The following is a 21,585-nucleotide window of genomic DNA, read 5'->3' as shown; positions in this document are numbered from 1 at the left end:
TTTTTGACAACTAAATGATTCGTGTTTTTCCACCTGTTTTTGACAATTAAAGTATTCAAGAGATTTAGAGCGTTATATGAAAGTGGTCCACATTTTTAAATACAGCACTGCAAAGTATAATAAAGCAACAAAAGTGGTCCTTGCTATTGCATTCATTAAAGTATTCCATAATAGACAAAGTGGTCCACATTTTTAAATACAGCACTACAAAGTTTAATAAAGCAACAAAAGTGGTGCTCCAAAACAAAATAGTGGTCCACTATCCCTATGCCCAATGTGTCAAAAGTAATTGTCTATTACAGATTTCTTTAATAAAGCAACAAAAAAGTTTGGATCTCCATTCAATTTCACGTGGGCTGTGCAGTATTACTACTTGCTTGAGAGCCTAAAACTTGTGCCGATCTGCTTCTTGTTTGTGTTGGTGCTCTTTCTCCTTGGTTGTTGTTGGCTGCAAGCATGGGTCTGCGTCTTCTTGTACTAGTTGAGCTATGGTTAGATGGGCCTGCACCGTTCGTAGTTCCACTTCTAGTTTGAGTAGCTCCACTTCCAGTTTGGGTGTTTCCCTGTCATGTGAGTATGTACTAGACATTCAGATTTGTGGTTGTACAATATCATTAATTGAATGAAAGTATAGATGATTATTTACCTTTCTTCTCATGCCCTTTCTACAGCTTCTTATATTATGACCATACTGGTTGCACCTGCTGCACTTTCCCATGATATTTTTCTTTGAAAGCTTGGAATGACTGACATGTTCATCAGCTTCCCTTCTTCGTAGTTTTTTTGGTCTACCAGGGGGGGTTTTGTAAATTGGAGGAAGTAGTTCAGGTTGAGTACTTTTTGGCCAAAGTTGTTGGCCATTGATTGGGGTAATTTCAGGGCCATAGCAAGCTTGGTAGGCATCTCTCTTGTAATATGCGTGGACATAAGCCTCAAGATTTTCTATCTTATAATTAATTGCTACCACAGCATGCCTACAAGGTATACCCACCAAATCCCAAAAGTAACAACTGCAACTACTTTTGCTTAGATCAACCACAAACTTTTCCATTGTGAACCCCTGTGTAACTTCAAACTTAGCATCCCCTGCCCACACAGGAAGCCAATTCCCACTTTTTTCCACTTCCCTATCTAGCCTCTTTTGGGGTCTAGGCATTACATTTCCAGGATATGCATTCAACTTCTCTCTAAGTGTTGCAAACCTACTCATTATGTATGATCTAATCCATTCCATCATGCTAATAATGGGTTTATCTCTAGCTAGTAAAATGGTGCTATTAAATGACTCAGAAAGGTTATTCATCAACACATCACATTTAGGGTAAATGCTGAATGCATGTTTACACCACGATTTGGTAGGAATTGCAATTAACCAGTTATAAGCATCAGGATTTAAATTTTTCAACTCACCCATCTTTTTTTCCCATCCTGCATAAAAAGTAGCCTTTGCTGCCCCCATCATAAGGTCCCTGATGACTACACCACCACCAAATTTCTTCTTAAAGTTGTTGTACAGGTGCCTCAGACAGAAACGATGTTCAACACCATTCAATATCTCATCAAACAAAGTCATAAGTCCCGGCAAATAAATATAATACGAAATTAGACATAATCAGACAACTAATTTTAAAGCAGTTAAAAACAATATTATGTATTTGTTTTACCTTTTGTTGGTCTGAAATGAATACCCAACGATGACCATCAATGTCACCAATATCCTGTAGTAGCAGTGTCAAAAACCATCTCCATGTCTCCTTGCATTCATTTTCAACAACAGCAAAGGCTAATGGGAAGTACTGGTCATTGGGATCCCTACCAACTGCTACCAATAGCTGACCACCATAGGCTGTCTTCAAGTGGCAACCGTCAACACCAATGAAGGGTCTACACCCAGCCACAAACCCCTGCTTACAACCATCTAAGCACATATAGAAACTTCCAAATCTTGGTGGCAAAGTGGGTTGTGGTTGGTTGATCTTAACCTTGAAAGTTCCAGCTTTAACTCTCAACAATTCACCAACATAATCAAATAAACGATTGTACTGACGCTGTCCATCCCCCACCAAATTGTCCATTGCTATTTGTTTTGCTTTTCCAGCCCTCCAAGCAGTGATACCAACACTATATGTCTTTTTGATTTCATCAATGATTTGATTCACTGTCATTAAACCAACATTCATGAATCTGTCTATTAAAACTTGAGCAATCCAGTCTGTGTTGGCATTTTTGTTACCAAAAACACGTCCACATTTATGACCACCCACCAGTGTCTTCACCCTAAAGGTTTGCTTACCTCCAACCTTGCTCACCATAATTAAAAACCCACATTTTCTCTTACAAACAGCCCTCACTCTCTTGTGGTCATTCTTGACAAATTTTACTTCTTTACCATTTAACACACTATGCTCCATTAGTGCATATTTAAAATCTTTCAGAAAACTAAACTCCATTCCCAATTTAAATTTGAAATCCTTCTTCATATCTTCCGGTTTATACTTTGAAAACTTTGGTCCAACATTAAGAATACCATCATCACTGTCCACATCAGAATCTAAGTCATCACTCATGTATTCCTCATTTATCTCATGCTCTCCAATTTCTTCATTAGTAACAAAAGACCCTTCACTAACATATCTTTTATTTTTGACTTTGCTTGAATTTCGTTTAAACTCTTTCCACCTTTCCAAAATAGGGCCAATCTTTCTGCGACTTGAATTGTTGTCCATCCCAAATCCATCATCATCATCAACCATCCTTTCTTCTTCACTATCATCTAGTCTATCTCTAGGTGGATCTTGTTCCTCTTCACCATTAACTTCTGCATCCCCAACCACATGATCTTCACCAATCACAGCCTCTTTATCATTCACCCCGGCCTCCCTAACCAAATCCTCTTCACCAATCACCTCTGCCTCCCTAACCACATCATTTTCACCATTCACCTCTGCCTCCTCTGCCTCCCTAACCACATCATTTTCACCATTCACCTCTGGCTCCCTAACCACAGCCTCTTCATCATTCACCTCGGCCTCCCTAACCACATCATTTCCACCATTCACCTCTGCCTCCTCTGCCTCCCTAACCACATCATTTTCACCATTTACCTCTGCCTCCTCAACTACGACATCCTCTTCAGCGACAACTTCATCCAATCCACAAATGAAGTGAACTATTTCAGCCTGACTAGGAACATGTTGGACATAGATATCAACTTCCTCTTTACTCTTCTCGGCAAAGTTAGCTAACTCTATAGCTTCCTTATCATCACTCAGTAGTCTAAGGTTGTTTAACAAACTTTGTTTTGACCCCTTCCACCAAAGCTTCACTTCACCACCGTACTTGAACTCTTTCACTATACCCAATGCTTCAAAGAACGACCAAAAATCCGGATCAATCCCCTTAACAACATGAATCTCACCCCCAACGTACTTCAGTCCCCTATTTCTTTCGAACCTACCCATATGGTGAAAAGCTACATTGAATCCCATTCCTAACCCTACATTTCAAACGAACACACAGAACACATTAATCGAATCATGAACGGAATCAACAAACAACCAAATGAAACCCTAAACACTCGAAGAGGGACGAACAACGAACCTGCTTTCTTTGTTGATCACAGCGCTGTCTTCTTCGTTCAAATATCTCAACTTCGTCGTCGAAATTGCAATTCCGTCCTCCTTCACGAACGCATCTCAATCTCTCCAATCCCTTGCGATGGTCCTCCTTCACGAACGCATTTCAATCTCACCAAAACCCCTTTCTTTCTAATTTTAACCTAAACCCTAATAAAACGCAAACCCTAATAAAACGCAGCTTCTTAATAAACTAAAACGACTTAGTCTTAAAAACTCAGCTTCTAAATTTACCACGTGTCAATCAAAAAATCAACACTGTTAAAAACGAGATTCTTACGTGGCACTCCGTCTGCCAGCTCTGTAATAAACCTAACGGTGTTTAAAAATGATGACGAATTCCATGCGTTTCAGAATGTGAGGGACTTAAATAGCGCATCTTTTGAATGAGGGACGAAAACCAAAAATGGTCGATACTTGAGGGACCAAAAACATAATTAACCCTAAAATTTAATTAAAAAGGTAAGTCCTATAATTATATATTCTTCCTAATAAAAGTATAGTAAATCTATAAGCACGTATAAATCAAATGACTCGTGAGCTCTTTACTTGCCACACTTTTATTTCTTGACTCATCAAAGATATGTGCACAATTCTAAGATTCGAACAAACTTTCTAAAAGATGGTATTAGTATTTTTTTTCAAAGATTGACCTAATATATGATAATGATATCCAAGCATCAAAATCATAATTTTGATTCTAATTGCTAATCCACGTTATCAAATTATGGTAAAAAAAGACTTTCATAAGTTTTTCTATATGATACTTTCATTTATATAATTTAGATTATCAGTAAAATTTGGATATTTTATTGCATTAATGACTTTTTATCTCTATACTTAGTAAGGATGTCAATAAAATTCGTACCTGCGGGTATCCGTGAATAAAACCCGCAACGGGTAAGAAATGGATATTGAAAGTGAATATTCGTAGGTAATGGGTACGAATATTTTTTATACCCGCATATTAACAAGGCGGGTACGAGTATCATAGTATCTGTCTCCGTGGATACCCGTACCTGCTATACTCTAATTTAAATTAAAAAATGATTAAAATATTAATACATTGATTTTGAACGGATTATTTTTTATCAATTGGATTTAAAAAATCTCCATTTATTTGTAAATTGTTATTCAATACTATTTATATAAATTATTTGCACTTTGTTGGAAATTTATAAATGTTATGCATTGTATTTTTATTTAAATTTATAGTTAAAATTTGTTGTTAAATATTAAAATTTTCTTTTCTAAATACTCACGGGTACCCGTGGATATTTGTGAATATTAAAAAAATATGTGGGTATCCGTTATATGCGGCTATCACATACATGTGTACGAATACGGGACAAATATTTATTTAGCGGGTAGGGTACAAAGAAACTACTACCCGTACTCTACTCGCCTCATTGACATCTCTAATACTTACACAATACTAATATAATCATAACATTAAAATCCTAATAACTTTTGTATAAAAACCACTACTTTAATAGTTTTATCTCATATCATTTCACACAACTTATTATCATTACATTTCATAACATTTATCATAAACCTAGATTTATAATATAAATATAAGAAACATTCACAACAATATGCAAATTATTTTGAACCAAGATGTTCATTTTTGTTTTTCTCACATCTCGACAAAATGACATTTGTGTCAAAGAATAACACCAATTCAAAATCATAACATTTAGAAACTTAGAGAGAAATTTGAGGAAGGAAGAAGGAAGACAAGTTTGCCTAGAACAAAACCTAAGATGAGATATATTATGGTTTTCTCAAGTTTAAAAGAGGATGCATAACATAAAACTTAGTAGCATAGTAAGAGTGAAGAAGAATTGATTTGATGTGACTAGAAATGAAAATTTCTAATATCTTTGCGTAACCTTCCATATACTAAGCTCACCCCCTCTTACCTTCAACAAACTTTGACTCTAACCTAAAGTTCAAAGTCAATTCATCTAGATTTCACTTGCTTCACCACTCATATAAATATAGACCCGCATATACCGCATTATTAATGAAATTAAAATTAAACTTAATTATAATTTTGAGTTATTTCGTGTTTATTAAAAAACCATAAATCTATACATAGACTTGAGGACAAGGAGAAAAGTAAATATTTAAACAGTTTTTGTATCTTAAAATCAGAGGTGTCAATTTAACTCGAAGTTCATAAACCAATTCTAACTCACTCTTTACTATAATTCGAATGGCTCGAGGATCACGATATCCTTATAAAAAGTTGTCACACAGTGACATCCTTATAATTTTCAACCATACATCTAATCATTATCAGAAAAATATATATTGAAAGAAGATCATTAAAAATGAGATTTGAGCAGTGGAATGACGTATATTGTTTAAGCGTGATGCATAAAAATGTTAACTTTTGTATAAGGACTGATTATAATGAAAAAGTAGTTGCCCCTGGTTTTCCACCCTTTGACTTCTAAATCCACAGACACCACACATATTTTGTCTGTGCCTGTCTTATTCACTATCGATTATTATCGATTATTATTGGAGTATTAACGTTTGAAAAATATTTTTCGACTATTAAATTTTGACAATTCTTTTATAATTTTGTTATATTTTATATTTTAAGTAAATTTTTATTTTTTTATTTTTAATATTTTAAAATTATTTATAAAATAATATTTTATATTAAAAAAAGTTGTCAAAATTTAGTAGTAAAAAATTATTTTATTTTTTATGTTTTTCACGTCTCAAAATCTGTTGTGGGGATCTTTGTTTTCTTTTCTTTCTCCATTTATTTCCTGCTCTTCTTCCTCAAGCTCTCAACCATTAAACATCATCCTAAACTTTCTTTTCTTTTCGCATGTGCATGTCACTGGAGGAATCCAACGTGCCACTGTCTCAAAGTTGATAAAGCTAAGTCTTTTTCCTTTTCAAAATTTTATCCTTTTTCTTTCGTAAAACAGGGTTTTAAGAAAGGTGTCTTGCTTTTCTTTTTCTTATCAATGTTTTTATCGGGAAATAGATTTGTTATAGATTGGGATGTATATTTATAGAATCAAATTATCCTTATTATTATATATTTATCTTCGGTAAAAAAAAATATCACATTAAATCAAAAGACAAAATTCAAATAACAAAGCTTGTATGAAAAAAAAATAAGGGTTTATATATTATATGAAAGACACCATAAACTAAAGAAGGGTTAACTGCAAAAAAAAATTTTTATTAACAATTAATTTTAGTGATTAAGAGTTCTTAGTCATTAATCAATTTAGATACAAATTTATAAAATAAAAAATTATTGGTTACTAAATTTGTCATTATTATGAATAATAAATTACAATTAGTCGCTAAATTAATCACTAATTAATTAAGTACTAATTGAGAAACAAATTTCTTTGTTAGCAAAAATTTTAGTAGTTCTTTAGTAGCTAAAATCTTTGTAACTAAATTTTATAAATTAATTTAGAGATTAATTATAATTTTTTCTTTATAATAATAATTATTTTAGTAACTAATAATTTTTTATTTTGTAAATTGATACTTAGAATAATTAATAATTTTTATCACTAAAATTTGTACTTAATAATACATTTTCTTGTTGTGGTTTGAATACGAGTCATTAAGTCATTAAATCAAAGACATAAAATTCAAATCTCTTGTCATATTATTCTTTTCACATTAGATATTTTTTTTAGACTCAGAATTAATTTTTTTTAAAATATATTAACTATTTAATTTATATCTTATAATGCAGCTTGAATTTATTTTTTTTAAATAATTAATTTTATTTCTAGTAGTATTTTATGATGCCGTTTTATCTGGGGTGATACTTTTTATTTGAGCTTATATTTTAAAAAATAAATTTTAAATAATCTTATTTAAAATATTAAAAAAAGGATTTATAAGTAAAAAGTAATTGTTTAATATTTTTCAAACAGGTATCTAATCAGTAGACATGTTTTTTATAGTTGACAATTGTTTTAAGACTCAACGACATAATGTAGATGTTATTTGTGTGTATGAGCTTACTTTTTCATCTCTACATTTGATAAGACAATAAGAAAGTATTTTCTTATCGTATTGTTTATTCTATCATATTAGTTAAAATAAAATATAATAATAGAGTTTCTTCTTACTTTAACAAATTTAACTTTGTAATTACTATTACAATCATTATTATTAGTGTTTGACGTAAAATAAAAATTTTTCATATTTGATTTTTTTATACATTTATATTAATGTTTTGATATATTTTTTGTTTAAAAATTTTAAAAATAAATAAATACATCTATTTTAATTAAATTATATTAAATATTTTTTATAAATCAAACTCATTTTATACGATAATATTTGAGTTTTATTTTATACCTTTCACTAAATTCTCACCATAATGTTAGTTCCGGAACAGACTTAAAATGTAAAAAACAAATTAAATTAAAAAATATTCACTTATTTTTTAAAATTTTTAATTTAAAGACTAAAATGTATAAAAAAAAATCTAGTTTCAAATAAAGTTAAAAAATAAAAATATATTTAACACTTATAATTATTCTTATTTTCTATACTAACTTTTTTTATTGTTATTACCGGTTTATTTTTATATCTTATTTATATATTTTGTTGTCATTCTTCTTTCCTTATTTTAATAAAAGTTATTGTCCTTTCTTAATAATATATAAAGGCCTAATAATGGTTAATGTTTGGTTTCAATTTTTTTTTTCATATTTAAAATTTTTTGAAAAAAATTAAATTTGGCCTAATATATTATGCAATTTATTTTATTTAGCCACGTAGGATATAGATTGTTGATGTATGATTTAACAATATTATTATATTGTTATGGTTATGTTTTCTACAATTAAATACTTATTATTTCTCATTAATTATTTGAGATATTATTTGAAAACGTCAATCTTCTAAAATTTAATACTATTATTACATAAAACAAATGCTTTTGAACTTATTAGAATAGTCTTAGTTGAGTATAAATACTATTTAAGATAATATTTTATTAAAAAATATTTTAATTGGAAATTTTTATTAAATGTAAAAGTTTAAGACACAATTGGTGACAATTTGACATCTTAGCTAATTGTTTTTAAATAATAGCAATATAGTATAATTTTAGTCACAATTTATTAGCTAAAGAATGCTTTGTCTTTTAAATGTTTAACAAGAAACAAAATTTTAACTAAAAGCACACCAAATTATGAAAACAAGAATATATTCAAAATATAATATTCAATAACAATTAAAAATGCATATAAATTAATTGAATGTCACATGCCTTTTTATTAAAAGACTAACGATGCAGATTGTGACATCTTGTAATATAAATCTTTTGCAAAATTGAAAATGTGAAAATATTCAATCATAATAAATATTTCATAATTGTTAAAATCAAGTTTTATGTTTTAATTAAAAATTATAATAGAATTTAAAAATATTGAAAGAATTAATTTAAATATGCAGGATGTGACAACTCATTGTTTTAATATTTTTGTTAAAAATGAAATTTATAAAATTTGAAGTAGCAAAATGATGATAATGACAAAAGAATAATTCATAATTAATTATTAGACTGACTTGAGTGTACACATCGATAATCCGTTGACATGTTTATGAGTTGTGATAATTCATAATTTTTGAATAAAAATATAAAATTTACTAGTATCATGATACTTATAAATTTTCTAACAAGAACTAGTACTTTAGTTCTTCTTTGCACTTCGAGATAAGTAAGAGTATCCGTTGAGTCTAATACAAAATAATATTCTCTTATATCAAACTTTACATAATAATAACGATAATATTGTTAATTAATTGAAATTTTAAAAAATAAAAAGATTAATGTTTGAATTATTTTTTCTGATGGAACAAATATTTCAAAAATAGAAATAATATATGTCTAATCAATTATGAAAATTATGAGTGACAAATCGAATTAACTTGAACAATTTTTACACACGGATTGTTGATTAAAAAATAAAATGAAGCGAGTTAAAATGTCACGATAAAATGAGTAAAAAAATGTTGACTTGTCTTAACAAATTATGTGCTTATCTACTACTTTTTTATATTTATAAAATTTGTTATATAAATATATATATATATATATATATATATTAAAAATATATTTAATCATATAATTGTTTATTAAGTTTATAATTGATTAATGAATGTCTCTAATTAGATAAATTAAAGTAATTATTACTTTTATTATATGTTAAATTATTATATGATATTACATGACAAGTATGGCTTAATGTATTCAACTCAATACATGTTTATTGCAGAAATTGTATCTAGAGTACATATATTTGTCTTATGAATATTAATATTGAATGGTGTGATTATATATATTTGAATGTTTGTATTGATCGGTGTTTGAGAATATAACCTATTAAAAATTTTACTATCTTACCATGTTGTTTATTGTCTTGTAGTTTTTCACTTGTGATAATCGTATGTTATACATAAAGAGATGACAGTGTTGGTGAAAGAGTTGTACAATAATGAGACTGCTGAGTGTTTGTTTAGAAAGTAGTGTCGCATAAGTTATAACATTTGTATTGTATAATTTCTCATAATTTATAGAATTTTTTTAAGGTTTAAAATTATAATTTCTCGTAAAAATCGTAAAAACATCTTGTATATTTATATTTATATGCATGTTTATATTCATTATCAAATATGTATAATATAATTAGTAATTTGATTATGTTAATATGGATTGTTTCACTAATTAATCACATGTTTCATCTTCATATTTATTATGTGTGTTTGTTGATAACATTATATAAGTTATTATCGTTAAAAAGGAGTCTTTATTTATTTATTTCTTTGTAATTAAAAAAAAAATGTATCTAAATAAAAGTTATTGTACTAAAACTATAATTTTTTTATATTGTATTATAAGCGAAATATTCGATACTTATTTTACCTAAATCTACTATTTATCTTAAATTCAATGATTAATTACTTAACACAAAAGTAAAATTTTAAAATTACTAAATACATAAAAAACTATATTTTCAAATATCAGAACTCAGTATTAGCTTAATTTAATAAGTCTTACTTAAGTAAGTGACTTATGTATTGGAATTTAATTATTAATTTTTCATTACACTACTTTAATATTTTTTTTCTATATACTCAAATTTAAACCAATGCAATTGAGAATATCATCTTGTCTCAATCATATATCTTTGTTATATCATTATCATTTTTTTCTAAGGCAATTGGAATTCGATTATGTCATCTTGTGTCGGTTATCTACTTTGTTAAGTAATGATACATTTGTAATTTTCCTTTTTATTTAATGGGAAAAATATTTAATAAATTGGTTTACTTTTCATATTACATTTTTCATTCTTTTTTTCCTAACTATAAAATGTTATAGTTGCATTGACTTTTATATAACATAACATTTATGATTTTTTAAATAAATTATTTATTTGAAATTTGTGGTTCTTATCCATTGCACTCCAATATTTTTTTTCAAACACGAGTTTACTATTCAAATTCTGAAATGTATTTAATTTAAATTATGTTAAATTTTATAGATAAGATAGGAGAAAATTAATAGTATTAAGTAAAAAGGTGAACTGGGTCTAGAAATGTGGATATGTGACAATTATGTTGCGACGCAATTATAGGTGGAACAGTAGTATTAGTCTTCAAACGTGTTCACACTCATGGAATACAGGGAACAGTAGCATTCTACAATGAATTATGCATGATCACATTTCACATCTTGCAATAACTTATGTCTCACTCACACCACCTTTATGTTGAGAGATCGATTTAATTTTTTTAGTACGTGTTTTCTTGTATATATATTCTAATTTATTTTGATTATCTAAGAATTCATAATCAATTGTATAATAATTTTTCCCCATATACATAGATATAACAATCATATTTTTTACTATTATTTTATATTATTCTGATTATGTTTTCATCTTCTAATTTATTATAATATATCATTATTTTAACTATAACAATAATTCTTTTATAGACAATTTAAACATAACTTTTTACTTTATAAATCATAAATAGGGTGAGCTGGGATAATTATCGGGAAAAATACATTACTAATTAAAAATCTTACCGTTTTTACTCCGAAAATCATCATACTAACATAGAAATAAGATAAAGAAACAAGAATACATAAATACAAATATAACATGAAAACTTCAAAATTAGATAAAAACTATGATCATTGTCTAATAACAATTAGAGAACAGTATTATATGAAAATTTGTAGAACATATATAACTTCTGACATGCCCTTTGATCACAAGTACTTCAACACTTTCCAAAATAAGAATTTAATCCAAACTTTACAATACTCTACTACAAAAGTATAAACAAAAAAAAGTCAAATACAAATTTAAAGTGTCGTTACCCGGAACAAAAAAACAATGTAAACTTATAATTCATTATATAATCACTAACACTCACTCTGTAACTTATCATGTAATTATAATCTTGATACATATAATATGTTGTTGTATTATTTAATAAATGACTTACAAAACTACTTATTTAGTCTCTATATATATATTTATTTATTTTTTCTTTTTTTTAAATATTTATAGTATCTACTAATTCAATTGCTGAATTTGTAGTCTTCTCTGATCATATAACATATACATTTCAAATCACAAGAAAAGAAGGTTAAACTATCAAACACAATTATACATAAATAAATCTCACAAATCAAATCATATACATACGAGTATAAGAAAAACAATTCTCTATTTAATTCATCACTTTACTATATATCAACACATGGATATAAGTATGAAATGAATATTAATATAATCGTCAATTCATATATTACGAAAGACATATTAAACACTTTAGGTATGCAAATATCGGTTCATTAAGTAAAGGTAAATTTAAGACATGTAATACCTATATACATGCACATAAACTCTTCTTCTTCTTATTATTTGAGATCTTAATTCATAAAATTTAGACGCAATCAATAAAACTTGGACATCTCTATTAAATATAGACACATGTACTTAGTATATATAATATACTAAGTAGAGTTATCATATCGTCATAGAAAAAGTGACTTAAACCATCAAATCTAACATACAATACATCAATTCAATTAAATCTATCATTTGAAATCTCTATATGCATGTCTTAAAAAATAATACATGACAATATACAATTAAATTTTAATTAACTATATTTTAAAGAAAAAAATGTTGAGAAAGCTAGATACTAAATAAAAATAAAATTATGTTTTGTACAAGTAAGGTGATACTTGGGTTAGAGTCATTTTGTTGAATAAATTTAGGACTTAAATTGTCTATTTGGTCAATACTTGTTTATTAAAATCAACATTCGCTAAATGAATTTAATTAATTGTTCTCACTTTAAAATGTGTTAAACGACATTATTCGTTGCTAAGTGAATTTTTCTAAACCAACATTTCTGCACAATTCTGTAAAGTTTGTTACAAGATTAAACAACCATTTTCTCTATTCCAACAACTTTATAATGCACAATTACAATTATGGCTCAATTATTTTATTCCAAAAATTTCAAATCAAATCGACTATTCAATATTGAATAACAATTTCAATAAGATTCATTATTTCCGATCAAATAAAATCACACTTACAATTCCATAAAACTGAAATCTAATTCTTCTATCAAGTTTTAAACCTCATATAATGACTTTCTATATTCACAATTACTTAATTAAGAAAAAAATTGACTATCTAACACTAATATGGCTTAAACAAAATTCATTTAATTCCTATGGCTTAAACAAAATTCATTTAATTCCTAAACTTATACGTGCATGAACTTAGCTATTTATTTTAATATCAATTAAACCTAAGTATAGTTTGTTCTAGTTAAAATAAAAGAGAAAGAGACATAGCATGAATTCCTAAAGTGTATTGAACACAAAGGGTTATGTATTTATAAATAAGAAAATAGAAAGAGATGAGTCTAAGTCCGTTACTTTTAAAACTATCATGTAATATTGGAACATGGTTCAACTGGCAAGAATCTTGAGAGAGGACTTGCATCTTCTCTTTGATTTTCATTTCTTCTCCATCTCTTCTATTTATAAACCCTAGGCTCTCCACCATGGATGGAGAACTAATCTTTTTTGTTGAGATCAGATGTAATAAATTAAATTCTTGTGTAATTTATGTTATTAATATATGATACATGTCATTTTGTGAAATTTTTCATTTTTTAATACTTTTAAAACTTTTTTAAATAAAAAAATAAACTGTCAAGTGTTATGTCATGATTATGTCACGTGTCAATTTGTGAAATTTATTATTATTATTATTATTATTTTATTTTAGTTTAAAAAAAATGCACAGGTAATGGTGTTGCCACATGTCAGACTAATAATGGTTGTTTTCAATTCTCTGTTTACAATTTTGATTCAATTTAGTCTCCTATTTTTTAAAATAATTCAATTTTTGTCTTCTCTAATTTGAGACTAAATTAGTAATTAAACTGAATTAAAACTTATATATTCATGTTAAAATATTCTTTTATCATTTATACATCAAATCACTCATAAATACTCACGTTATTTTATTTTTTACATTTTCTTCACTTGTAATTTTTTACATATCTCAAAAATAAAAATAATTTGAATATTTAGGTAGAGTAGTTTGATGTATAAATTCTAAAAAGTTATTTTAAGAAATAACGAGTAATTTTAAGAAACAACTCCTATAATCATATTTTTTTCAATTCTAATTTGACTATATATTAGTTGTATTTAAGATTAATTACTAATTTATTTTAAATTAGAGAGGACAAAAATAGATCATTTAAAAAAAATAAAGGAACTAAATTGAATCAAAATATTAAATAGAGAGACTGAATTGAAAATAGACATTGTTAGTTTGACACGCAGCCATGACCTGCCAAGTGTTTTTTTTTTGTATTTTTAAATTAAAAAAATTAAAATTTCATGAATTGACATATGATACGATAATAACATGATATGTGACAATTTAATTTAAAAAAAATTAAAAAATTTAAAACAAAATTAGAAAGAAAATTCTAAAAAAAAACATGTGACATCTATAATACGGTGTTAACATTGTTAACTTAACAGAGATGACCATTTGAACTTTTTTAAAGAATTAATGAACCAAATTAAAACAAAAAATAATAAAAAGATTAAAATAAATCAAACAAACAAATTAAACAAATTAAAGGACTAGATCTTATATTAAACACTAAACTTAATATATTCCATACGAACAAATATAAACCATCAAGCATAATTTTTTCTATATCTAATATATTGTATTGCATGTTATTGCATTGTATCTATATTGCATGTTATTGCGTTGTATGTAGAGTTGGGTATTTAAGTCAAAATAAAACATGAACTACTAGCATAAAGAAAGAAATACATGGACCACTAGTATCGCTCGCAGGTCTTTATCTCTTGAAAATAAATGTTGGTCTTGCTTTTAGATTTATTATGGCTAAAGTTAGTATATATTTATATTCAAATTAGGTTTTATTCCTAATTAATTAACAACATGTAATTTCTTTCGGCCTGCAATAATAATTTTTACTTTATTTGTGTCTTAAAAACAGTGTAAATTACTTTATTCTATTATTGAACACGTAATCTAAATATCTCACAAGAAAAAAAAATGCCCGAAAGGAAAATCTAAAAGAAACTATAACCAATATTATAAATAAAATCTGATCATTGATTAGAAATATAGATATACTTAAGTCAATAATATCTATACTTATATATAAAAAAATCAATTTTTTCACATTTATTTTCTAATTTTATTTTTTAAATAAATAATTTTAAAATTAAAATATTTATTTTATCAAATTTCACTTTTTAAATAATTTTTTTCTAAATTTAACCGTTTTCTTATTTGAACGCCTTTTTAAATACAACCGTTTTATAATTACAAAAATAAAAAATAAATAAAAATTATTTATAAAAAATTACAAAAAATTATATTAATTTCAATATTATAATAATAACAATATTAATAATAACAAAAATTTCATTAATAATAATAAATATAAAACATAATTTTGAATCATTTTCTTTTGGTTTAATTAGTTGAATGGTATCTACCTTTGTTCATATGTGCCACTTTGGTACACTTTTTAAAAATGTGTCAATCGAGCCCAAAATTTTGAAGAATTGCTCAATTAGATTCCATGTAAAAAAAAATTATTAATACCGTTAGTTTTATTCATGACTTTACTACTAAATTTTAATATAAATATCAATATTTAATTTTTAAAATTATTTTAAATATTAAATAACAACATTAATAATTTTTTATTAAAAAAAAATTAATTGAGATAATTTTTCAAAAATTAGGATGGACACATCTTAAAAAATAGATACGAAACAAATACATCCGAAAGATCAAAGATGAGTATCATGACTAATTAAACCTTTCCTTTTCCTTCCATCAAGTCAGTTTTATACTACTATATTTTTTCTTGATACGAAAATATTTCTTTTCCAGAATTATATTATTACGTTGTGGTCGTGTAACACGTTCACTTGTGAACGCTGCTATATACTAGAGGAGAAAAGAGTCGAGATTTTCAGGTGAGAAGCCAAGAAAGTAGTAAACAAAGTCTTTGTCGTCACTGGTTGTGTTTCCCAGTCTTAGGTTTAAGTTGAAGATCACAGTCCAGGAAACCACAGAATTGGAAACAAAACATCTAAACACCTGCAAACATGGTGAGAACCCCTTGTTGCGACAAAGATGGACTCAAGAAAGGATCATGGACACAGGAGGAAGACAACAAGTTGATCGCTTATGTCACCAGGTATGGTCACTGGAATTGGCGCCTGCTCCCCAAGTTTGCAGGTACATTACTCTTCAATCCACTATGCTTGACCTAATGCTGAAATCTCAACAGTTTTTAAGCTCAAACTTCTCCTTGTATTTTCAACACTCACAAAACTATATCAATTACTCTTGAATCCACTGTTCTTCTTTTCTTCAGCGATTGTAAATTATACAAAAGAACATGGTTTCATCTGTAATTGCTTGTTCCAGGATATCTTATGTTAACATATTTACTCAAATAACAGTGTATGCATATACTCAAATATTTACTTTTGCATATACATAAATTCACACACAAAAGTAACATCTAGTCCATAATCCATCATCGGGACCTAATGGTGAAGTTATTTGAGTAATATTCAAGAGTTTTTGGGTTCACGAGTTTCAAACACACATACATACATTTATAGAAACACATACAGACTCAAAAATAACACCTCAGAGATTTTCTAAGTCATGCTGCAGTCGTTGTAGCTCTAACCATGTTGAGTTTTAGGTCTTGCAAGGTGTGGGAAGAGTTGCAGACTGAGATGGCTGAACTATCTAAGGCCAGATGTGAAAAGAGGGAATTTTAGTGACGAGGAAGAAGAAACCATTGTGAGACTTCACGAAAAGCTCGGTAATAGGTATGTATAAATTACTGGGCCTGGTACTACTGTTTCTTCTGAGTTTGCAGAACTCAGAATTCACTTTGGTCGCGTCAAAAGCTGAACACATTGTCATGAATCCGATTACACCATTCGCACTCGCATTGTAAGTTTATTATAGGATTCAATCTGCTGTTATATCATAAATTGAACTAGATAATTTCAAGATTTTAACTCTTCATCACTTCACTCACTCAATTTATGTATAATGGAGATACACCTAATATGTATATTAACCCGTAATCAATTAAAAATTTGTTTCTAAACTATCCCAAATTAGTCTTCATTCATATTAATTTGTATGTAAGATTTTATTAACCCTATATATTTTAAATTTATTATTTTTTTCAATAAAATTTCAATTGCTTTTCGAAAACATTTCAGTACTTAAGAATTTAAACTAACTTTTATAAGTATAAAATACAGTTTATTTATTATAATTTTATTTATATTACTTAGATACTAAATGTATTTTATAATTTCTTTTACAAAAACAAATATTATAATTTACTTCTTGTATATTAAAATAGTAAAAACTATTCTGAAGTCAAAAAGACGTTATTCCGTGTCTTGATTTGTTGCAATTTATATCTATGTTGAGATATAAAAGAAAAAAAAAAAGAAAGAGAAGAAGAAATCCTAGTATGCTATAAGAAAATCAAGCTGACCTCACACGTTTAACGTCACCCATTATTGTAGCCTACGATATAATAAAAATCGCATAGTTTAGTATTCTATAATAAGAATTATATATATATATATATATATATATATATATATATATATATATAAAACTTTATGTTATCATATTAGTAAAAATAGTTTTATTATTCATCATATTAGTAAAAAAAATCACTGATATTTATAATGACCATTGAAAAAGACTAGTTTTGAGAACGATTTTTTATTGATGGATAATGTAAAAAATAGTTCAGTCACGATTAAGTGTGAATAATTGCTTCTTGTTCCTCTTAGTGTTGTTAGAGAACTTAATGTGATTCTCTACTTAGCCAATGAAATTATGAATTATGGCATAACTAAAACTTTTCAAACACTTCAACTATAGGGCTTGTTATCTTATAATATTTGCAAGAATATATGGATGGGCATAAAATAGACCGATCATAAGAGTTTGTGCTGAAAGAGAAGTGTTTATAGAATATTCAAATAATTAATAAAGCAAAATTTATTAGAATTGAATGGTAAGCAAAAAGGGAGACCAAAACTGTATGAAAACTAGTAGCAGAGGCAAAATTCTTTTCGAAATTAAGAGGATGAAAAGGACTGATAAAGCAATATTTGAATACATGTTATTGTGTGGTGTATTTGAACGGGGTCATTAATTTGGGTACGGAAATTATTATGTGGTGTTTGATATTAGTAATTTGGTGGTTGTGAAGGTGGTCAACAATTGCTGCTGAATTGCCAGGGAGGACTGATAACGAGATAAAAAACCACTGGCACACCGTCCTCAAGAAGCGATTTCAACAAAAACCTGTGGCCAAACGCGGAAATGAAAAAGAAGCCGCTATTTCCAAATCAATGGAGACCTTATACAGTGACCACAACACAACAAGTGATGCTTCTGCTGCTGCTGCTGCTTCTGCTGCAGCAGCAACCGCCACAAATCATCAAAGTTATGATGATCTTTCTGTCTTGGATGCATACACGGAGCCTGTGTCTGCAGATTTCTGGACAGAACCTTATTTACTTGACAACTCCTATGTCCCACCCGAGTCTGAACCTGTTTACCTCAGTCCTATGTACGATGTACAACTTTGGAACCAGAATGAGCTGTTCCTGCAGGAATGTGAGGGTTTTTTCCAATGGTGAGAACCTTTCCGTGCCACATGGGACTTCTAAGTTCTACCCTGCTTCTACTCTTTATGTGTGATTATGTGTGATTGTAACTATATTTGGTGTTTAGAATAAGAGAAGGAACAGTGGTGCGTAAATAGTTTTAGTTCAACATCTCCATCACTATAATTTAGATCCATGTACAGAGAGAGAGAGTTTGGGTTTGTCTTTGATATTGCACATGCTAAGATCTAAGTATAATGAGATCTTCATATCAACACTAGTAAGACCCGGAAGTTACTCTTTGTACCTTTCCGTTGGACCCAGCTCAGAGATTTTTCCCAATCTGTTAGTTATATGAAAAGAAAAATGTATCATAAATATTCAAGATGCTAAATAGAAAAAAAAATTATGAATATTATAGATGATATAATTTTGTATGTCATGTTTAATGAAACCGTCGTGTATTATAAAACGAAAAAAAAAAGAAGAGTCAATATTAGCTACTGTCAAAATCTAGTGGTATATATGTCCGTAGTAATATGGATATTTATTTACCTTTGGATTTATCTGGTATTAACATGATCTACGGACTGAAATCCATATATAAATTATGTGGTGACAAGATTTTTTCGATAAATTTTATTCGTAGTTTTTTATATTGAATTTAAAAAATATATATAACAATTTAAATATATGGATAGTAATAGTTTAATAATTATGCTTTAAGTCATCAATCATATATATGATATTTAAGAGTGAACAGTGTAAATTATAAATTCAACCAAAGGTACGGGTGAAGAAGACAAATGATAGACAAGTTTTAACGTCTGAATTTTGTTGGGATGCCAAAATTTTATTATGCTAAAAAGTCTTAATTATAAATATCATTTCTAATATATAATTGATGTTGCTTAAAGTGGCATAACATCCAATGGTTGTTTTCATGCATAAGGAAATAACATATTTCTCCTATTAGAAAATATATTTTACTTACAAATAATTGATATTGCGCAAAAGTATACCTGGTTATGTTTGAATATATTAAATCACATGTATAAATCAATGTTTTCATTTTTGTTTATGTAGCAAGTAAAAGTGAAAGTAATGTACTAAATGTTTAGATTTGTTAAACTGTGAAAGATGAAAGAAAATTTGTTTTGGATGGTTGAGTCACGTAGCGATAAATGATAGAAATGGTATTGAGAGGGTGAGTTATGACTAAACTTATGCCTTTAAATAAATTACAATTGAATATATTTGATGAAATGAAATTTTTATGTTAAGTTTGTATTAGAATAAAAATAATTTAATGTGTTTTTATCTCTTTAGCAGTTTGAGAATTAATTTTATATAATTAATGATATATGTAATTGGCATACAACATTTTAATGTGTGAGAATGCATTTAAATTGATAATGGTCAGGAAATATAGGATTTGGTAAATTTTATTTTAATGTGTGAGAATGCATTTAAATTGATGATGGTTAAGAAATATAGGATTTGGTAAATTTTACTTGGTTTGATGATAAGAGATTTGTGTTCGAGTAATTATTTTTAAGGAAAAATACGATTGTTTAATTTGTATTCAAGTATAATGAGAGAGATTTGTTACGTGAGACTATTAGATCGTACTCATCTTTTTTATTCACACTCTCATTCCTTAGTTCATGTGTTTCATCCAATGCATTTTTTCTTTTTCTTTTTTTGTTTATATTGTATTTTGTTAAAAATTGAGATCATGAATGCAAAACGTATTGTATTTTTAAAAATCATTGTTATAAATGTCGTTTAAATTGATGTAAATTAAAGTAATATTATTAGTATCGAACATATTTTGTTTTAAAATGTATTTAATTTCACATTTATTGATACAATTTGAAACTAATTTATATATATATATATATATATATATATTTTTTTTTTTTTTGAAGTCACTTATACACATAATTAGGAGTGGCAATTAGGGTCCGACTCGTCAGGCAGGCTCGCGATAAAAACACGGGACGGGCCAGGGTAGTGAGCCTGCAAGCCCGTAGTGGCCCGACTCACATAAGCCCACATAAGCCAAATATTATGTATTTTTTAATGTTGTAAAATTTAAAGAATACATTGTGTATGTCATAATATGAATATGATGAAAATGTTGAATCATCAAACTCTCTAAAGTCTTTATTTAATTTTGTGAACGTCTTAAAGTTTCCTAATTTTTAAATATTGAAAATTTTATCATAAAAATTAAAAAAAAAATTAAAAAAAGCGAGCCAAATGCAAGACGGTCTGGGCCCACCCGCAATGTGCGGGCCGGCCCGCATTGCCATCCATATACATAACGTAAATCTAATATTATTAATCAATTAAGGTTAGCTTTTATTGATTTCCATGCCTTATTTTCTTATGATTATTTACGTATTTTCTTTTTCCATGAATTTTCCTACATATATATACTTACAACTTTTTCTCGTATACATATGTTCCTTATATTTTTATTGCCGTTTTCTTAAATACTTTTCAATTTTTTCTGTATATTTACAGTTTTATGTAACATTTATCTTTTATAACTTTTTAAAAAACAGTTAAATGTAAGTTTGAATTTGAAGAATTTTGTTTTGCCAGAGATTGTCTAGGAAACTATCAAAAGTATTTAAAACTATA

At 27.5% G+C, this 21,585-nt stretch overlaps 3 protein-coding genes across 3 annotated transcripts; 1 reads left to right on the top strand and 2 right to left on the bottom strand.

Annotated features, from left to right (window-relative positions):
* Positions 1–365: 365 nt before the first annotated feature.
* LOC146886503 (uncharacterized) lies at positions 366–1,573 on the bottom strand. The gene has a single exon (XM_085673067.1). The coding sequence runs from the start codon at positions 1,571–1,573 to the stop codon at positions 590–592; it is 984 nt and encodes a 327-aa protein (XP_085529193.1). The 3' UTR covers positions 366–589.
* A 29-nt stretch (positions 1,574–1,602) lies between these two features.
* On the bottom strand, positions 1,603–3,488 carry LOC146886502 (uncharacterized). The gene is made up of 2 exons (XM_085673476.1): positions 1,689–3,488; positions 1,603–1,620 (listed from the first exon to the last, which is right to left on the bottom strand). Exons 1-2 carry the CDS (start codon positions 3,486–3,488, stop codon positions 1,603–1,605), a joined length of 1,818 nt encoding a protein of 605 aa, XP_085529602.1.
* Positions 3,489–16,298: 12,810 nt separating this feature from the next.
* Positions 16,299–19,370, top strand: LOC114186213 (transcription factor MYB4-like). The gene is made up of 3 exons (XM_028074255.2): positions 16,299–16,504; positions 16,983–17,112; positions 18,534–19,370. Exons 1-3 carry the CDS (start codon positions 16,372–16,374, stop codon positions 18,964–18,966), a joined length of 696 nt encoding a protein of 231 aa, XP_027930056.1. The 5' UTR covers positions 16,299–16,371; the 3' UTR covers positions 18,967–19,370.
* Positions 19,371–21,585: the final 2,215 nt, after the last annotated feature.

This window comes from Vigna unguiculata, chromosome 5 (genome assembly GCF_037176805.1).
Source record: "Vigna unguiculata cultivar grain cowpea cultivar isolate G323 ecotype 2 chromosome 5, ASM3717680v1, whole genome shotgun sequence".
Taxonomy (NCBI): Eukaryota; Viridiplantae; Streptophyta; class Magnoliopsida; order Fabales; family Fabaceae; genus Vigna; species Vigna unguiculata.
Note: the sequence above shows the minus strand (reverse complement) of the source record. Positions and strands in the feature narration are given on the sequence as shown.

Bases quoted from the DNA above. Each gene is read 5' to 3' on its own strand.
- LOC146886503 (XM_085673067.1), bottom strand. From the start codon at position 1,573: ATGACTTTGTTTGATGAGATATTGAATGGTGTTGAACATCGTTTCTGT.
- LOC146886502 (XM_085673476.1), bottom strand. From the start codon at position 3,488: ATGGGATTCAATGTAGCTTTTCACCATATGGGTAGGTTCGAAAGAAAT.
- LOC114186213 (XM_028074255.2), top strand. From the start codon at position 16,372: ATGGTGAGAACCCCTTGTTGCGACAAAGATGGACTCAAGAAAGGATCA. The intron at 16,505-16,982 runs GTACATTACTCT...GTTGAGTTTTAG, and splicing joins CCTGCTCCCCAAGTTTGCAG to GTCTTGCAAGGTGTGGGAAG. The intron at 17,113-18,533 runs GTATGTATAAAT...GTGGTTGTGAAG, and splicing joins CACGAAAAGCTCGGTAATAG to GTGGTCAACAATTGCTGCTG.